This window comes from Balaenoptera musculus, chromosome 10 (assembly GCF_009873245.2).
Source record: "Balaenoptera musculus isolate JJ_BM4_2016_0621 chromosome 10, mBalMus1.pri.v3, whole genome shotgun sequence".
NCBI lineage: Eukaryota > Metazoa > Chordata > Mammalia > Artiodactyla > Balaenopteridae > Balaenoptera > Balaenoptera musculus.
Genome location: NC_045794.1, coordinates 47,024,696 through 47,042,596, shown reverse-complemented (window position 1 = coordinate 47,042,596; position 17,901 = coordinate 47,024,696). Strand labels below are relative to the sequence as shown.

At 40.0% G+C, this 17,901-nt stretch overlaps 1 protein-coding gene across 6 annotated transcripts in view; it reads left to right on the top strand.

Annotated features, from left to right (window-relative positions):
- LRIG3 (leucine rich repeats and immunoglobulin like domains 3) overlaps window positions 1-13,818 on the top strand; it is a 47,310-nt gene extending 33,492 nt beyond the window's left edge. For 2 of the 6 annotated variants that reach the window (XM_036867055.1, XM_036867056.1), the window contains exons 11-19: window positions 1,447-1,518; window positions 2,035-2,198; window positions 4,325-4,645; window positions 6,440-6,721; window positions 7,706-8,158; window positions 8,947-9,105; window positions 10,757-10,900; window positions 10,991-11,266; window positions 12,535-13,093. In XM_036867055.1, coding sequence (XP_036722950.1) covers window positions 1,447-1,518; window positions 2,035-2,198; window positions 4,325-4,645; window positions 6,440-6,721; window positions 7,706-8,158; window positions 8,947-9,105; window positions 10,757-10,900; window positions 10,991-11,266; window positions 12,535-12,779 — 2,116 coding nt within the window. In that variant the 3' untranslated portion in view covers window positions 12,780-13,093. Of the gene's footprint in view, window positions 1-1,446; window positions 1,519-2,034; window positions 2,199-4,324; window positions 4,646-6,439; window positions 6,722-7,705; window positions 8,159-8,946; window positions 9,106-10,756; window positions 10,901-10,990; window positions 11,267-12,534 lie in introns of all 6 variants that reach the window. The other 4 variants (XM_036867053.1, XM_036867051.1, XM_036867054.1 and 1 more) reach the window with 4 other exon arrangements.
- Window positions 13,819-17,901: the final 4,083 nt, after the last annotated feature.

Below are 17,901 nucleotides of genomic sequence, written 5' to 3'. Positions count from 1 at the left end.
TCCTGGCATACATTTCTGAAATGACACTTAGGCACTCGGATATTTTCAGGCACTAGGAGCACAAGCTAACCAGCCTTGATAGGAGTCAAAGCCTGCAGGAGCACAGAGCCAGCTTCTGATAACCGTGGGTGCACGTATATGTGTTCAGTGGGAGTCTGAAGCAGCATAAAGTGTGTCCACCCTGACTATTAAGGAATGCTTATAGCCAAAAGTTGTATGATCTGTTAACCTGGACAGAAGAAGTTATCATGTAAAATACACATTTGCTTGGTACCGTCATTGGTGCTGTGTTTAGCTGTTAATCTGTGCACCACCATCTTGCCGTCTTCGCAGTGACCCGTTGGTTGCAGGGAGCTCTGGATCGCCAGCCATGCCGACAGGGTAGCAGGGCAGGTTGTAGGGGATAACTGCAAAGCGTCATCTGGAAAGGCGGGCCAGTGTTGCTGGGCTCACTGAAACAAATTATTTTCAAAGGGAAACTAGCCAAAAGGGTTTGTCCTCTGACCCATTCCATTTCTGGGAAAGTGGAATTCGTGGATCCGTGGAGCATTAGCCTCTGCTTCAGTTTCCTAAACCTTCGTGACTCTTTCAGCCTCTTTCTGTGCCCACGTTCGGGACCTCGATTCTGTCTTCTGTTGCCACTTGTCTCATTCAAAATCCCTTTTCTCCACTCTGACCCTTTTAAAGGAAAACGGAGTAGTAATCACTGTGGAGAGCACTTTAATCCAGAGCGCTCATAAGCACCAGTTAAAAATAAAGCCAGCCCCGAATATTCTCTCATTTTATAAATGTCCTGCCTGAAGTCTTTGTTGGTTTGTTTGTTTTAGTGAGACCCTCTTGTCTGAACACCTACCTGTCTCCCCATGAGTGAGTTGTGTGTGGCAAAATGGGCTAGTGACTGAGAGCGTAGGTTTGGAAATTGAAAATAATTGAGTTCAAATCTTATCTGTCCCTTTCATGCCAAGCCAAGGTAGTTATACCATCTGCTTTTGGGTTGATGTGAGGATTAAATGTAATAATGTGTAAACGTAAATCAGTTAACATGGTTGCATATCATAGAAGGTATTCTATACATGATGGTTTTTTAAAAACATAATTATGAGGAATTTTATTTCTGCATTTAAAAGTTACTAATGGTTACTAATTTGAATAATAAGAAGTGTAATATAATAACATGGCAGAACAGCTTAGGCCCTTAAGAGTCAAAAAACCTGTATGTGGTGATATGAAATCTCTCTCACCGTAACAGAACCTGCCTCTGATGCAGATATCCTTGTTCTTGAATCCAAGCTTCCTAACGAGTTCTTCTAGTCACCCCCATTTGTGCATCTCAGCACAGAGAGTGTTTTTGTGGCGAATGGGGTGGCAGCGTGGGCCCACCCTTTGCCTGAAGGCACATAGTGACTATAATTCCCTCTAATGTATTTGATTTGGTTTCTTTTTCAGAGACCTGAGTGACAACGCAATCATGTCATTACAAGGCAATGCATTCTCACAGATGAAGAAACTTCAGCAACTGTAAGCTTTTCTTTTCCTTCCAAGAGTTTCACGTAAAGCATCGAGGGGGAAACTGACGTGGGGTGGATCATCCTGGATTATGTATCTATAGAAAGTGTCTGGCACATTCATCACATCCCTTCACTTTTGTTACCAGAAAGCAAGAGGAGTTCGTTTTTTGTTCCCTTTGTTGAAAAGAGGCGTTTCTTTTTCTTTCTGTTACAAATTGGCGGTTGAAATTTGTGGGACCCAATACAGTACAGTGCCTCATCATAGTAACCAATTTTCAGTAGTAAGGTATTTTCGGTATATCAGCACTTCTGTCTCTGCTGGTCAGTAAGAACACCACCAACAAAAATAAAACAGTGCTAGTTCCATGTCTTGCATTTGAAGATGGACTGTAGAATATGTAGTCCATGGGATGTGTGTATTTGGTTTCCCCATTCATTGCTTTGTTAATATTTACTTGAGTTTAGGTTATACGTGTAGAAATCTGCATTTTGTACAAAACAAATTGCATGTAATTACTCTCCTCAGGCACTTAAATACATCAAGCCTTCTGTGCGATTGCCAACTAAAATGGCTCCCACAGTGGGTGGCGGAAAACAATTTTCAGAGCTTTGTAAATGCCAATTGTGCCCATCCGCAGCTGCTGAAGGGAAGAAGTATTTTTGCTGTTAGCCCAGATGGCTTTGTGTGTGGTGAGTGGAACTATGGCCTTTGACTTTTCTATTCATTCTTCTTTTTTTTTTTTTCTTCTCCCATTTGTCCAAATAATGGACTTCAATAAATTTATGTTCCCTTAATAAAGCTCTTATTTCTGCTGAGGTAGATGAGAATGGATCTGTAGCTTGCTGATGATCACAGTTTTACTGATGGAAAGAAAAACTTTTTCTATAATTTTTTCTATAACTTATAAAATTGGCATCAGAGTGGTTTGGTAGAAAGAGAATGACGTTGGATCTTGGGAGAACTGAAGGATAGTCACAGCCCTTCTACTTAACTGTGATTCCCTAAATCTCAGTCTTCGCATCTATGAAATGGGAATGCTGCTGTCTGCTCTCCCCAGTTCCGGGGGTTGTTGAGAGGCTCTTGTGAGCTCGACTTAAATCCTGTGCAGATGCTGTTTATGGTGAATAGAAAGAGAAAATTATTAGCTAGTGATGTATAGTCTGCTAAAAATTTTACTATTAGTGGGTAAAACATTACAAGTAACAGAAAGTTTGAGTTTACTGTAAATAAATTTAAGGTCCATTGTTTTAGCATCTAAGCATCTCAGCGTTAGAAATTTGCTTACCCAACTTCAGATAGCTAGTTAGCAGATCTGGATCAAAAACCCAAGTTTTCATCTCTCTGGTGCCGTCTTCCGTCTGCTGCGCTACACTGCTGTTTACTATTTGCTGCCATGGAGACCTTTGTAAAACTAAATGTGCGTACAGAACATGAAATCAAACTTTGTTTGAATTTTAGTATGTGTGTTAAGATATTGCAGAACCTAATTCTACATTGGCCTTTAAAATTTTATTTAAAACTGCTTTGCCTATGATTGTTTAGCTAAGTACAAGAAAACCATATTTTTTTTAGGTTGCAGCATTAAGTGGTGCCAACAGTTTCTGGAAATAAAACATCTGATGTAGCTTTTGGATCTAAATAAGCATTTGGCATTCATCTGTAAGGGCCTGAGCTATTCCTTTTCCATGGTCTTGATTTCTCAGTTCTGTAGTCTTCAAGATATGAACTCTCTATTCCTTTGACACACACACACACACACACACACACACACACACACACACAGTCTCTCATATCTATATAGTACCCATAGATTTTTACCTGATGAGAATTTTAGAATAATCACACAGAAGAAGAAACTATCTTGATTACAGCATGCAGGCGTGGCATTGGAAATTACCTGCATTGCAGTTGTCAGAGGGTCCCCCATACCCCATTCATAAACACACACACACACACACACACACACACACACACACACACACACACACACACACGTTATTTTTTTCAGAGCACCCAAATAATACATTTTGGTTGCTTTAAGATGCTTCCTTCTGGGTTTAGACCGTCTCTGAGAAACTGAAGTTCAAAAAGGTAACTTTTCCAAAAAGTAACAGAGAACTAAAAATAACTGTTTGGAATGAAAGAGTTGCTTAGCTGTAATTATAATGTAGCTCTGACAGTGTGGCACAGCGACCTGATGGACTGTCCACTCTAAACTCCAGGCTGCAGCCAGGGGCTCACAGGGAGCTTGAGAAATGCTTTTCCTTTCACTACAGGATTGTTTTTTCCTGCTCTACCTAAAAATGACTGGTCTTTTTAATGAGTTCTGTTTTTGGTAAGTGGGGTGTTAATTTGCTGTCTTTAGTGGTATTGATTATCATTATTCATGTTTGATTTCTTAATTTTTCTGCTTATTTATGAAGAACATGGGGAAAAAATGCAGTTCCTAATAGTAGCATTTAAAGATGATCCATGAGCCTGGAAGTGTCTTAACCGATTTCTTCTTGTATTTATGTTAAAAAAAAAAAAAAAAGCACAAGAGGTCTGCAATAAACTGTATTCCAAAATATCAGTCTCCTCCCAGTTAATGATGGATAAATAGGGCTCAGTCTCTAGTTGAAATGAATGAATTACTTTATAAACTCTCTCCCAGTCTGTTATTTTCAACACTGGGACTGCTGGTCCAGCTGTGAAACATACACAGAGGGTAAAAACCTAAGCCACTGTTTGTTTTGAGTTTCTTGGTGTTCAGATCTGAGTAGCATTTGGACTCAAGCTTAAAACTGTTTCGTTTCCTCCTCTCCATTTTGAACAGATGATTTTCCTAAACCCCAGATCACAGTTCAGCCAGAAACACAGTCGGCAATAAAAGGTTCCAATTTGAGTTTTGTCTGCTCAGCTGCCAGCAGCAGTGATTCCCCAATGACTTTTGCTTGGAAAAAAGACAATGAGCTACTGCATGATGCTGAAATGGAAAATTATGCACACCTCCGGGCCCAAGGTGGGGAGGTGATGGAGTACACCACCATTCTTCGGCTCCGCAGTGTGGAATTTACCAGTGAAGGGAAATATCAATGTGTCATCTCCAATCACTTTGGTTCATCCTACTCTGTCAAAGCCAAGCTCACAGTAAATAGTATGTGATCTGACTTTTCCTTTTGCGTTTAAAGATATGTTTTAGAAACAGAAAGTACCTGGTTTCCTCTCTTTTTTTTACTGCTAACCCTGTCCTCTGCTCTTATAGTTCTCCACCTAACCCTTCACACTCCACAAGATTAATAGTCTTGGTTAAGCAAGCAGTTTTTGTGTTGAAGACCCCATACTTAACATGGTGGGTAACCAAGATGAACCAGACACGTTTTGCTCTGTGAGAGTTCACGATGTAGTGGTCTGATGTGGGAGGCCATGAAGTATAGAGTTAAAGGATATCACCTTTTTTTTTTTAAATGAAGTATAGTTGACTTACAATACTGTGTTAGTTTCAGGTGTACAGCAAAGTGATTCAGTTATATGTATTTTTTTTCAGATAATTTTCCATTATAGGTTATTACAAGATATTGAATATAGTTCCCCGTGTTATACAGTAAATTCTTGTTGCTTATCTATTTTATGTAAAGTAGTTTGTATCTGTTAATCCCATCCTCCTAGTTTATCTCTCCCCCTCTCCCTTTCCCCTTTGGTAACCGTAAGTTTGTTTTCTGTGTCTGTGAGTTTGTTTGTTTTTTATATATATATTAGTTTATTTTTTAGATTCCAGATATAAGTGATAATACTTGTCTTTCTCTGTCTGACTTCACTTAGTATGATATTCTCTAGGTCCACCCATGTTGCTGCAAATGGTAATATTTCATTCTTTTCTATGGCAGAGTAAATATTCCATTGTATATATATACCACATCTTCTTAAACCAGTTGTCTGTTGATGGACATTTAGGTTGCTTCCACGTCTTAGCTATTGTAAATAGTGCTGCTATGAACACTGGGGTGCATGTATCTTTTTGAATTAGAGTTTTCATCTTTTCCAGATATATGCCCAGGCGTGGAATTGCTGGGTCATATGGTAGCTCTATTTTTAGTTTTTTAGGAAACCTCCATACTGTTTTCCGTAGTGGCTGCACCAATTTACATTCCCACCAACAGAAAGCACACCACCCTTAGCTCAGAGATCTGGGTTTGAACCCTGCCACTCCTGCTTACAGCTGTGGGACTCTCAGCAAGTTATCTAACCTCTGTGTGCCTCCTTTTCCCCATCTTTCAGTTAGGAGTAATAGTACCTACCTTATAGAGGTATGATAATTGTTAAATAAAATCATTCGTGTAAAGAACTTAGCAGAGTGCCTGGAATAGCGTAAGTACTCAGTAAATGCAATAAGTGTTAGCTGCTGTTCATAAAAGTATCTCTTCCTGTGCTTTGTGTGGCAGGTAGACAGTTTTACAGTTTATCATTTAATTGTTTATATCTTTCATGGTAGTAAATATGATTCATTCATTCAATGAATGGTTGCTGAGGCCTGACACATAGGGCAAAAAATTGTGGGACAAAACACGTGTCTAAAGTCATAGAATGTTAGAACCAGGAGGGACTTAAAAAAAAAAAAATGGAGTGGTCAGGGTAACAAAGAGATAAACTGATTTGCCTAAGGTCTCACAGATAATTATTGAGGAAACTAAAAAGCGACTGGAAAACAGCAGAAAGACCATCAGTCTGAAGCTCAGGTGACCTGTTTCATCCTGACTCCCATCATTTCTGTACCTGTGTAACCTTGAGGGAGTACCTTAATCACTCCATCTCATCTTGCAGTTGGAAATAACCCCTGCCTTACTATGTCAGGGACATTCATAAGTATCAAAAAAAAAAAAAAAATAGGGAATGAAAATGAACCTCTCAAACTCCAGAATGCTAATTGCCCATGTTGTGTCTCTGATTTCAGTGCTTCCTTCGTTCACCAAGACCCCCATGGACCTCACCATCCGCGCCGGGGCCATGGCACGCTTGGAGTGTGCTGCCCTGGGACACCCGGCCCCACAGATAGCCTGGCAGAAGGACGGGGGCACAGACTTCCCGGCCGCGAGGGAGAGACGCATGCATGTGATGCCCGAGGATGACGTGTTCTTTATCGTGGACGTGAAGATAGAGGACATCGGGGTGTATAGCTGCACAGCTCAAAACAGTGCGGGAAGCATTTCTGCGAATGCAACTCTGACTGTCCTCGGTAAGTGGATATTTTCAGATTTTGTGATATACGTTAGTCTTAAATATACCAGCTCACCCAAAGGCCCTAAGAAGCTGTGAGAAGTTGTGTCCGAAGTTGAGAGGGTGAGAGATGATCCACAGGACACTGCCCTTTCCCGGAAGGGACAATGGCTTCTCAGAAGCTTTGAAGTCGCGAGTGTATTACATCTTCAGGCCTGTGGCCAGTGAAATGAGTCTGCTCCCTCCCTTGTGAGGAGGGGGAAAAGTAAATGCTTTGATGCTTTCCCTTTTGCAGGAGTCACCTTTCTCTGCTCTTTCCATCATGCAATCTCTACTAAAAGTCTTAACAATATAAAGAATATAAGAAAATAAGTGTATAAACAAATGGAAAGGGCCCTAACTTTTTTCTCAGCCTCCCATAACCACTGTGGAAATCTGAGTTCATCTTTTATCATTTACCTAAACAGATGCTTTTTAAAAATGTGAGCATGTTAGTCATTTGTGTATCTTTGAAAGAGTAAATCAGAGTAACCTATGAACACCAAATAATAAAAGTAAATTCTTTTCAGAATTTTAATATAGGCTGGGACATCTAGCACTAGAAAGTTTCCCTTTGAAAATGTAAACATTCTGATTTTTTTCATCCATCAACACACAGTTGTGCTTGAAATTATTTTTATACATTTTCTAATTCTAAAGAATGTCTAAAATGTTTTGCTTTGCCCCACTCCCACCATTCCCCAGCCTTGCCAAGAGTCAGACAGACTGAGAGAAAGGAATAGTAAATATTATCCTTAACTGATGTTATAAGTAAATGACAGCCAAATGATGAAATGAAATCCCAGATGTTATATACATGTTTAGGGTTTTAAAGAAGCATGGGCATGAGTTTGTGGGAGAATACAGTTTTCAGCTCCCATTTGAATAAATTTAAGCGCGAGGTCTTATGCTGTGCAAACCCTAATTTCATGTCGGAGATTATAAACATAACTTGTCATTTCAGAGACGCCATCATTTTTGCGGCCCCTGTTAGATCGAACTGTAACCAAGGGGGAAACGGCCGTCCTGCAGTGCATCGCGGGCGGGAGCCCTCCTCCCAGATTGAACTGGACCAAGGATGACAGCCCTTTGGTGGTCACTGAAAGGCACTTTTTTGCAGCAGGCAACCAGCTGCTAATCATTGTGGACTCTGATGTCAGGGACGCCGGGAAGTACACATGTGAAATGTCGAACACCCTGGGCACCGAGAGAGGCCACGTGCGCCTCAGCGTGATCCCCACCCCCACCTGCGACTCCCCTCAGCTGACCGCCTCCTCACTGGACGATGATGGGTGGGCCACCATGGGCATCGTGATCATCGCGGTGGTTTGCTGTGTGGTGGGCACGTCGCTCGTGTGGGTGGTCGTCATATACCACACACGGCGGAGGAACGAAGATTGCAGCATCACCAACACAGGTGTGTCGACAGAAGCCTGGCACAGGGTGCAGGAGTCGTGTGTGTGCTTACGGTCCCGCCGTGATTTCCTTCTGAGTGCGCGTCTCACAGTCTCAGGCCGTGTCACGAGGGTGACTCATTTGTTTCAAGCTGCAGAACTACGGTTAGCTAAAAATAACACCCTGGCCCAAAATGAAGCTGATGGTTAAAGATGAGTGCTTTCTGTCAAGACAGAATATCTCATCAGAATATCCTGTTGGCTATGAGAGACGGTCCAAATCACAGCGTGAACCAGTCTGACCCTGTCACAAGCTGGTGATGGGGGACCAGGAACAGCCCTTCGGTCATGAGGCTTACACTCCGCCGTCATTTTTCGTTTGGTCATGTGTGAGCATGTGTGCATGTATGTGTACAGGAATCTAGGGAAGATTCTAGTTATTGGTGGGAGAGGGACTTTGACTTATATGTGGAAAACTTCTACATCAGTGAATAATACTAAGTTGGGAATATGGCAGAAATCAAGCTTAATTCAAAACCTTAGATATGCTCTCATGAAAATTACCTTTACCTTTGTCAGCATTTGTTGTTTTTGAAATTTGGGAGGAATCTCCGACAGGCCATAAAGTAGAAAGTCAGCTCAGGCGCCCCAGAGCAGCAGAGCCCTGGTTTGCCTTACATCAAGATGGTTTTGCAATAGTCGATTGATTTGATTTGCACCGAAAACCAAACAGAACGTACCATTCATAAGGGAAGCCCGTGTGGCATTTACGATCATTCTTGGTTAATGGAATGCTGTTGTTTGATTCCAGATGAGACCAACTTGCCGGCTGACACCCCGAGTTATTTGTCATCTCAGGGAACATTAGCTGACAGACAGGATGGGTACATCTCCTCAGAAAGTGGAAGCCACCACCAGTTCGTCACGTCTTCAGGAGGCGGATTTTTCTTACCACAACACGGCAGTAATGGTACGTGTTTAAAATGAACGTGGGCTGTAGTTGTTTTGAAATAACCCAATGGAAGGTTCAAATATAATATTAATTTTCACAAGAAATTGATACCCCCATATATGGAGGGCCCTGGCCCAAAATCACTAGCAAAGCTGAAATTAGATAGTTATGCCCTTCTCTTAAATACTAGAAAAATCTTTGTTTCTAGCAATAACAGAAGACAAGTAGGTTAAATAAAATTTAATTCCTCCAGGCGATGTAATACTTCCTTTACGTTGTAAATGTTCTTTGGCCCTGAATGTTCTTCTTACTTAAATGACATTAACTGGTTTCATGTGTGGTCTTAAAAAGTCAAAGGATTTAAAATCATTCTGTTAGAGACATCTAATACTGACTCTCACTTTAAGAACTGTATTGTTTGAAGAATAATAAGGAGGCAGCGTAATACAAGGGCATCAGCTTGGTTCAAGACCCACTTCTGACACTCCCTGTGTGATCTTGGGCAGCTATAATCCTTCCCTATTAAGTTGTTGTGAACTTTAAATACAATGATAACGGAAGATGACACGTATTAAGGGCTCAGTAACTAGCAGCCAGTGACATTATTCTCAAACATCTTACCATCTTTTCCCACAAACGTTGATTGAATATCTGCTCTGTGATGGACTCCGTAGTTGGGAGGGAAGAATATTTGTTTTCAGTTTCACAGTTTAGTCAGTGGTGAGACAAAAAATTCCACAAATAATTGCAAAGTGCTTGGCAAGGCAGTGATAGAGGGCATAGAGATAGAAGATTTGAGCAAAAAAGCTGTAGTCCCTGTTAGACTCATTCGGCTGCAAAGAGCAGAGGCCCAAGCTCATTCAGCTGGAGCAGGGTTTACTGAAAAGATGCTTACAAAAGTCTAAAGGGACAGAACTGGAGCATAGTAGTGCCATGTCGCCTGGATGCTGGGGCTGGAGATTGGTCCCCCCTCAGAGCAGCCCTAGAGGCCACTAGCATTACTGAGTCACATTCTGCACGCTTGCTTCTTGCTGAGACCACCACCCACCCTCCAGCTGCCCAGTTCTTGCTGCCCAGGCACATGGTCCATCGTGGCATCTCTCACCCTCATGACGTCTCTTGTCCTTCAGCTGCTGTGTCCACTACTAACCAGCATGTCATTTCTGGATCATTTAACTCAGATACTCATGGATACGTTTTTTTTGTTTGTTTGTTTGTTTGTTTTTTTGGCCGGGCTCATCTTTGAGCTGGCCATTAAGAGGTCATTGGTTAAATGCCAATGCCTTATCCTGGTCATCAGTGACTTTCTGGAGGAAGCAGGCAGTGCTGGTGGCATCATGTGGTTCAGACCATGGCTGCTTCAGCTGCAGTGTCTGTACACAGATCAGTGTCTCTTGGAAACTAGGTGGGGCCAGCAACGAGGTTAGCTCCAGTTCAATGGTTAATCAAGTCCTCCTTTAGTAAGATATCACACATTTACTCAGTTACTAATCCATAGGCATCAATACATTTTGAAAAAACTCTACCATAAATTTCTGCAGTGTTTCCTTTGTATAATAGTCTATATAAACTTTTCATCTATAAATATGGAAAATGTCAAAAGTGGAGAGAGACTGTTGAATGGTACTTGAACAAAATTGGTTCAGTGACTAAGATGTGGTTTTTAAAGGGACATGCCACATTGACAACAGCAGTGAAGCCGATGTGGAAGCTGTCACAGACCCGTTCCTTTGTCCCTTTTTGGGACCCTCAGGCCCTGTGTATTTGAAGGGGAGTGTGTATGGCTCAGATCCTCTTGAAGCCTATCATACAGGTATGTGGTTTTCTTATCTGAGTTCCGTTTCCTGGAGAGACCTCCAGAAGCATTAACTCTGTCTCCTGATATTGTCCCCAAATTTAAAAGGTCGTGGTCCTGACCCAAGAACAGCTTTAATGGAACACTATGAGCCCAGTTACATAAAGAAGAAGGAGGGCTACCCGTGTCCTCATCCTTCAGAAGAATCCTGCGAGCAGAGTGTCAGTGATACAGGGTGGCCTTCCCATGTGAGGAAGTTACTCAGCTCTTCTTACTCTCAACACGAAGGACCTGGAATGAACAACTTATGTCTGAACAAGTCTTCGGCAGATTTTAGTCCAAGTCCAGAGCCAGCATCGGTTACTCTGAGTAAATCTTTCATGGGTAAGTTTATTAAATTATTAGACACCTTGACTCAGGACCCACATTCCAAGTTGCATGCGGGAGAGCCATGAGAGCTTTGAATGCCAGAGTGGTGAAAAATAGTTTTTGGTGTTGTTTTTTGGTTTGTTTTTCTTTTTAATGATGCTGCCGTGACATCGTATTAGTTAGTATCTTTGTTTCTAAAAGCAAAGGCAGATGTGGGGATTTTACTTGATTATGTATTTAATCCAGCGCTGAGCCTTAGGAACTTTCTGGGCAACTCTGTGTGTGGCATCATCTAGAAGACAAGAGTTTTGGAAGTGACTTAGGAGTGCAGTTTGTCAGTCATGTGGAAAAAGTGGTTTTGGGCTACAACAGCCTTTGGGGTGGAGTTGTGTGCACAGCATGGCTGTGGTTTGGGATGTCTGGTGGCTTATAACTGAACTCACAGTCAGAGGGCAGCCGGCGTCCTACCTGGCAGCAGCTGCTCATCAGCCAAGCTGGACCACCTCCTGCGAAGGAGGCTATCAGAGCCCTAAAGCCCTCGGTAGTGCTGGTGGACACTGGCTGGCGCTGAGGTTCATTTGTGGATTTTTCAGTCTAGTGCATGGGGACGATGGGATGGAAGAACTGAGATCATCTTTTCACTGCATGGAAATATGGAAAAATGAACCACAACTTTTTTTTTTTTTTAAATAGAATTTTAAAATATTTTACCCAGCTTTTAAGAAATTTCATGTTTTGTCCTGGTATAATTTTTCATATTCCTTTTTGAAAAAATGAAAATAATATCTTTTACATGACTGAGGCAAGAATTTGAGTCAATGGAATAATAATTTGCTACTAAGGAAGAAAGGGCAAGACATACGGGTTGTTCTGAGAGAAATGTGCTATACTCAGGAACAGTTGACTTGTACGTTACTATCCAGATGCGCTTTGTGGAGAATTGGGAACTCTCGATTAATACAGCTAGGACTCGGGAGAACTTCTGTTGGGGGACTTCATTGCTCCATGATGAATGTTACTATAAGTCCTGAGACGTGGTGAAGAAGGGCTGCTTGTATTCAGTGGATGTGTGTATAAGAGGGGCACACGTGCCCTCAGCTCCATTCTGTAAGGTCTTTCTCCATAGCACAGATATACAACCATACACCTGAGTCCCATAATGTGGACTTGTAGAACGTCCGTGGGGTACTCACATTCATGGGGGAAGATGCTCCTTCATTTGAAATGCATTTTGTTGATTGCTCCAAAAGGCCCCATGTGCTCAAGGGGGTTCTTTCTTTCAGGAACATTTGGAAAGCCGCTGAGAAGACCTCACCTGGATGCCTTTTCAAGCTCTGGACAGTCATCAGATTGTCAGCCAAGAACCTTTCACTTGAAAGCTCGTTCTTCCCCGAACTTGGACTGTGAGTCCGAGGAAGATGGGAAAGAAAGGACAGATTTTCAGCAAGAAAATCACACGTGTACCTATAAACAGACCTTAGAAAACCACAGGACTTCAAATTTTCAGTCTTATGACTTGGACACATAGACTGAATGGGACCAAGGAAGAGTTCTAACATACTACCTCAAGTGGACTTTTATTTAAAAGAGAGAGAATCCTATGTTTTTAAGTGGAGCTTTGAATTTTAAAAGGATAAAATGTCTTATTTATACCGATGGACCAAAATTACAAAAAGTTATAAAAATTTTATACTGGGAGTAACTTTCATATAAGAATACCTTTTAAAACTATTTTACTATTTTATAACTTTGCTTTATGCAGAAAATATCTTATGTAAATTAATGGTATAAATCCATGACTATTTTATGTATTTTTATAATGCCAGATTCCTTTTTATTGAAAATGAGTACTAAAGCATTTTAAACAATAACTGTCTTGTACGTTTTTTGAATAGAGGCCACTTCATTTTATTTTGCACATTACATTTAATAAATGTGTCATTTTGATCCCAAGCCCCATCTAAACAAGAACAATCTTTATTGTTTTCAACACGTTTTAGGCTTAATGATTTCATATTATCATGTCTCACGTTGGTGAAAATTACATTCAGCACGTTAAAATATGAGCAAATGATCGTTCTTCGTACCTCCCAGGGTGGTTGTAATATAGACTCAAACCAGATCAGTGTATGTGAAAGCACATTGTAAATGAGAGCTACAGAGATCTGAGGTACATTAATTTATTTCTAACTCTACAAACGAAAAGATGTGTTGTCGTAGTCCAGTGTACTGTAGTACAACCACCATTGCTGAAATCACTGCTCACACCACGTTTCCTTAATTATAATAATGCTTTATGTCGTCTAATGCTTTGTGCTTTTCCAAATAGTTTCACATCCACCATCCCTTTAATTATAACAAGAGTGGTTTATTGCGCCTTTCTATTGTTAAAATGTCTAGAGCAGATGTGGTGTTCATCCTCTGTTCCAGGTTATAACGGGACGCTGGTGGAGTTCTTTGCTGTGCTTGGTTTTCTGCTGAATGAGCGGTTCTTACAGAAAAGGTACTCTTAAGCTATTCTGCAACATTCTTGAAGAATTAAAATATTTTCCTAATTTGGTCACCACAACTCTACTTGTTAAAAACTGAGTATCAAATCTGTTACTTAAACGTATACAATTATTTAAAATACTTGTTTTAAGCAGTATTTAGCTGAAAATATCATTACATGACTGGCCTATATACACATATAAAAAAGAATATAGTCATTTCCAAAATTAAGTGACATAGTTTGAAGTAATTGAATGAACAAACATTAAGTTTAATAATTCAGATGGTGAAACTGTTTTTTTTTCCCTTAGTAAATCCTTGAAATTAGCATTGAAGAAGTTAATGTAGTACATTAAACTTTAAAATCTACTAACCTGTTGAAGGTGTGAATTTATGTCATTGTCAGTTCTTTGAACTAAATTAAAAGCATGTATTAGAAAAGCAGATTCTTCTCAGAGGGTATGTTGGGGGTAAAATTTTCCTATTTAGTGAGTTTAGAGCTTTGTTGTTTGTGAGCCAGAAGCCTGGAACCCAGATTGCAGTAAGATTTTCCTCCTTTAATTTAAGACACCAGAGTCCAAGACAGGAAGTTGATCCTTCCTGGGACCACCAGTGACTAAGAGCGGAGAAGCGATTTTGTATGGTTTGGCTTTATCATATTGCCAGATCTTCCAAATCGTGTTAATTTGTCTTCATTATTGCCAGATGTGATCCAGGCATCGATAAGGGGTCTACGCAAGGATTATGAACTTCTTTTAAAGGATTTAATTTTTCCAGACTTAAGCACAAAGGTTTAAATCATTAACACCTAAAATTCAAAAGTTAGATTCACTCTACGTTAACATGATTTTTCTTTTACTCTTCTTGTGTGCTGAAACTTATGGATGACATATAATCTTAGCTGTCTGGAGAAACAGCGGGAGCTTAATTTCTCTTTGACATTTGCAGGAAAAGAATATCTATAATTTTGAGACTCCATATTGAATTAACAAAGTGAATCTAGTAGGTTAAGATATCCTAAAATAACATAGACTTAATTAAAAATGTAGATAAATATCAAATCACTTGGCTTATTTATGAGAAGGAATGCTTAAAATTTTCAGTTTGATCTTTCTGTGCTTTCTGGTACAAGACTATTCTTTTTTTTTCTTTTTTTTATTATTTATTTATTATGTTTATTTTTGGCTGTGTTGGGTCTTCGTTTCTGTGTGAGGGCTTTCTCCAGTTGCGGCGAGTGGGAGCCACTCTTAATCGCGGTGCGCGGGCCTCTCACTATCGCGGCCTCTCTTGTTGCGGAGCACAGGCTCCAGACGCTCAGGCTCAGTAGTTGTGGCTCACGGGCCCAGTTGCTCCGCGGCATGTGGGATCTTCCCAGACCAGGGCTCGAACCCGTGTCCCCTGCATTGGCAGGCAGATTCTCAACCACTGCGCCACCAGGGAAGCCCCAAGACTGTTCTTTTACAGTGTATCTTAATAGATGTTCACACAACTTTTGTATATTTTCTGTCAGTTGCACTAATGACACTAAATGATGGGATAGTTACTGTGTATAATCTTATCTGTTTTTTTAAGATATTGGGGAATAAATATTCCTTAATTGTGGTAGGCAACATTTCATAAAAATTAAATTTCTGTGTAACATCACCATTTATTTTCAGTTAGAAAATAACCAAGAAAGAAAGAAGACCAAAAAAAGAAAGAAACCAAAAGTTGTTTCTCAGAATAAAGCCAATGGTAGGTACCATTTTAAAAACTTGACAGAAAAAGGAAGGGATGATTTGGTGTTTGTACACACTTGAGGAGTTTTAGTCCTCTTGATTTAATGTGATAGGAAGTACTTTTTATAACCAGTATTACAATAGATGTGCTACCCTGGTATTTTTCAAAGAGAATGAGAACCAAATGTCATTGCAAAATGCCTGCTCTGTCTCTCCTGCTCTTGGAATCTGCAGTGACTGGACTTGTGTAATGGGATAATTTAGAACTCACTATTTTTTAAGACAGCATTCTTTTAACACATTGAATAACACAATGTCCTGCCAAAGAAGCTATTAAAGTCTTCAGAGAGGTGTACGGTTTCTTCATGAATTGAATAGCTTCAATATTCCAGAAATATCTCATTACTGGAACTTATCATTTCTGTGGGACATTTCTTAAACTAACGTATAGAGAGTACTGAACAGTCTCAAGAGGTTGCAGATTTGACCTGAAATGGCTCAGAGTTACTTTAGTAGGTATTTTCTTTTAGAAGAGGATTTGCCCACAATATTTATACTGAATTATCCCAATATATTTGGGGCCATTTGGTTTTTGGTTTTTGGTTTGTTCTGAGAAATCTGATACTGGTAGGGTGTCTTTTATTTATTTATTTATTTTTATAAATTTATTTATTTATTTATTTTTGGGTGTGTTGGGTCTTCGTTTCTGCGCGAGGGCTTTCTCTAGTTGCAGCGAGCGGGGCCCACTCTTCATCGCGGTGCGCGGACCTTTCACTGTCGCGGCCTCTCTTGTTGCGGAGCACAGGCTCCAGACGCGCAGGCTCAGTAGTTGTGGCTCACGGGCTTAGTTGCTCTGCGGCATGTGGGATCTTCCCAGACCAGGGTTCGAACCCGTGTCCCCTGCATTGGCAGGCAGATTCTCAACCACTGCACCACCAGGGAAGCCCAGGGTGTCTTTTAATAAAGATGTTCGATTTTACCTGAGGCATACAATGAAGATAAAACATACATAAAAGTCTATTATAGATTGAAAGGTATACAGTTTATTGAATACATTCTTACCATTGCAAAAATTTCAAGTTCTTTTCCCATTTGTATTCTATTTAGTATCAAGGATCTGAATTCTGTATCCTGAATTCCATATCCTCCCATACAATGATTGATACCTATGAACACAGAAATTATATCTACTATTCACCTGTAGCTTTTTATTAGAATTATTTTTTTAATTAAAGAATTTTTAAGAATACATTTTAAAGCATAAGGCAAAGCAATCCACGACTGTTACAATTTCATTCTTGGATTTCTTCTACAATTATTTTTTTCTTCTGTCTTTATTGGGTTTCATGGTTGACTTGGCCTTTAAAGAACAAGTTTAACTTTTTTCTTCAATCATGTTTGAATATAATGCCTAATTCCTTCATTGTTTGGCAATACATTGAGAGTGTTGTCATTGTTTTGGTGGTTATTGTGATATCTCTGCATATGGCTCTTTTCCCCCACTCATTACAGAGTGGGAGAAAAATAATAGTACAGAGTAAAACTACATATAATAGATATACATCCACACTTTTTAACGTATCATCTAGAGCTATCTCTTTTAAAAAAAATGTTTTAATTGAAGTATAGTTGACTTACAATGTTGTGTTTCAGGTGTACAGCAAAGTGATTCGGTTATACATATATGTGTTTATGTACACATATATATATTCTTTTTCAGATTCTTTTCCCATATAGGTTATTACAAAATATTGAGTATAGTTCCCTGTGCTATACAGTAGGTCCTTGTTGGTTATCTATTTTATTTATAATAGTTGTATATATGTTAATCCTAAACGCCTAATTTCTCCCCCCCAGCCCCCCACATATGGCTTTATTTTGACCTATCTACAGCTCAGAGTTGGAATTTGGTAACAACACACCATCAGTTGTCAAACTTTTTTATGTATTTATTTTGCATAGGTGATGTGAAATGATTAAAATGATCCTTGTCCCAGTTACCGGTGGGACAGGAAACAGGTTCATAAATAAATTCTTATCATTCAATGTGTTAAATGCTATGGGTTAGTAGGGAGCCTGTCACTGGCACCGATTTTGTCTTAATTCTAACTGAACTACCTCGATGTGTTACATGCACTCACTCATCATGTCCTAGAACAAGCTGATTACCTGGTTTTTCCACCTGCGTCCCAAAACGATTCCAGATCTGGCACTCCCGTTTTTGTTTAATCATCAGTCATCACCATTCCTGTTGTTTTGCACCTGAATTTTCTCAAAGCTGTTTATATCTTCCCTCTTATCCCATTGCCATAGCCAACTTCAGACCCTTATCTGTCTCTTGCCGTGGTGTCTTCTTGTCCCTTGTTTCTCTCTCTCTGTTTCACTGTTACCAGAATTATGTTTCTAAAATAGATCTAAATGCGTCACTTTTCTGTTTAAAAC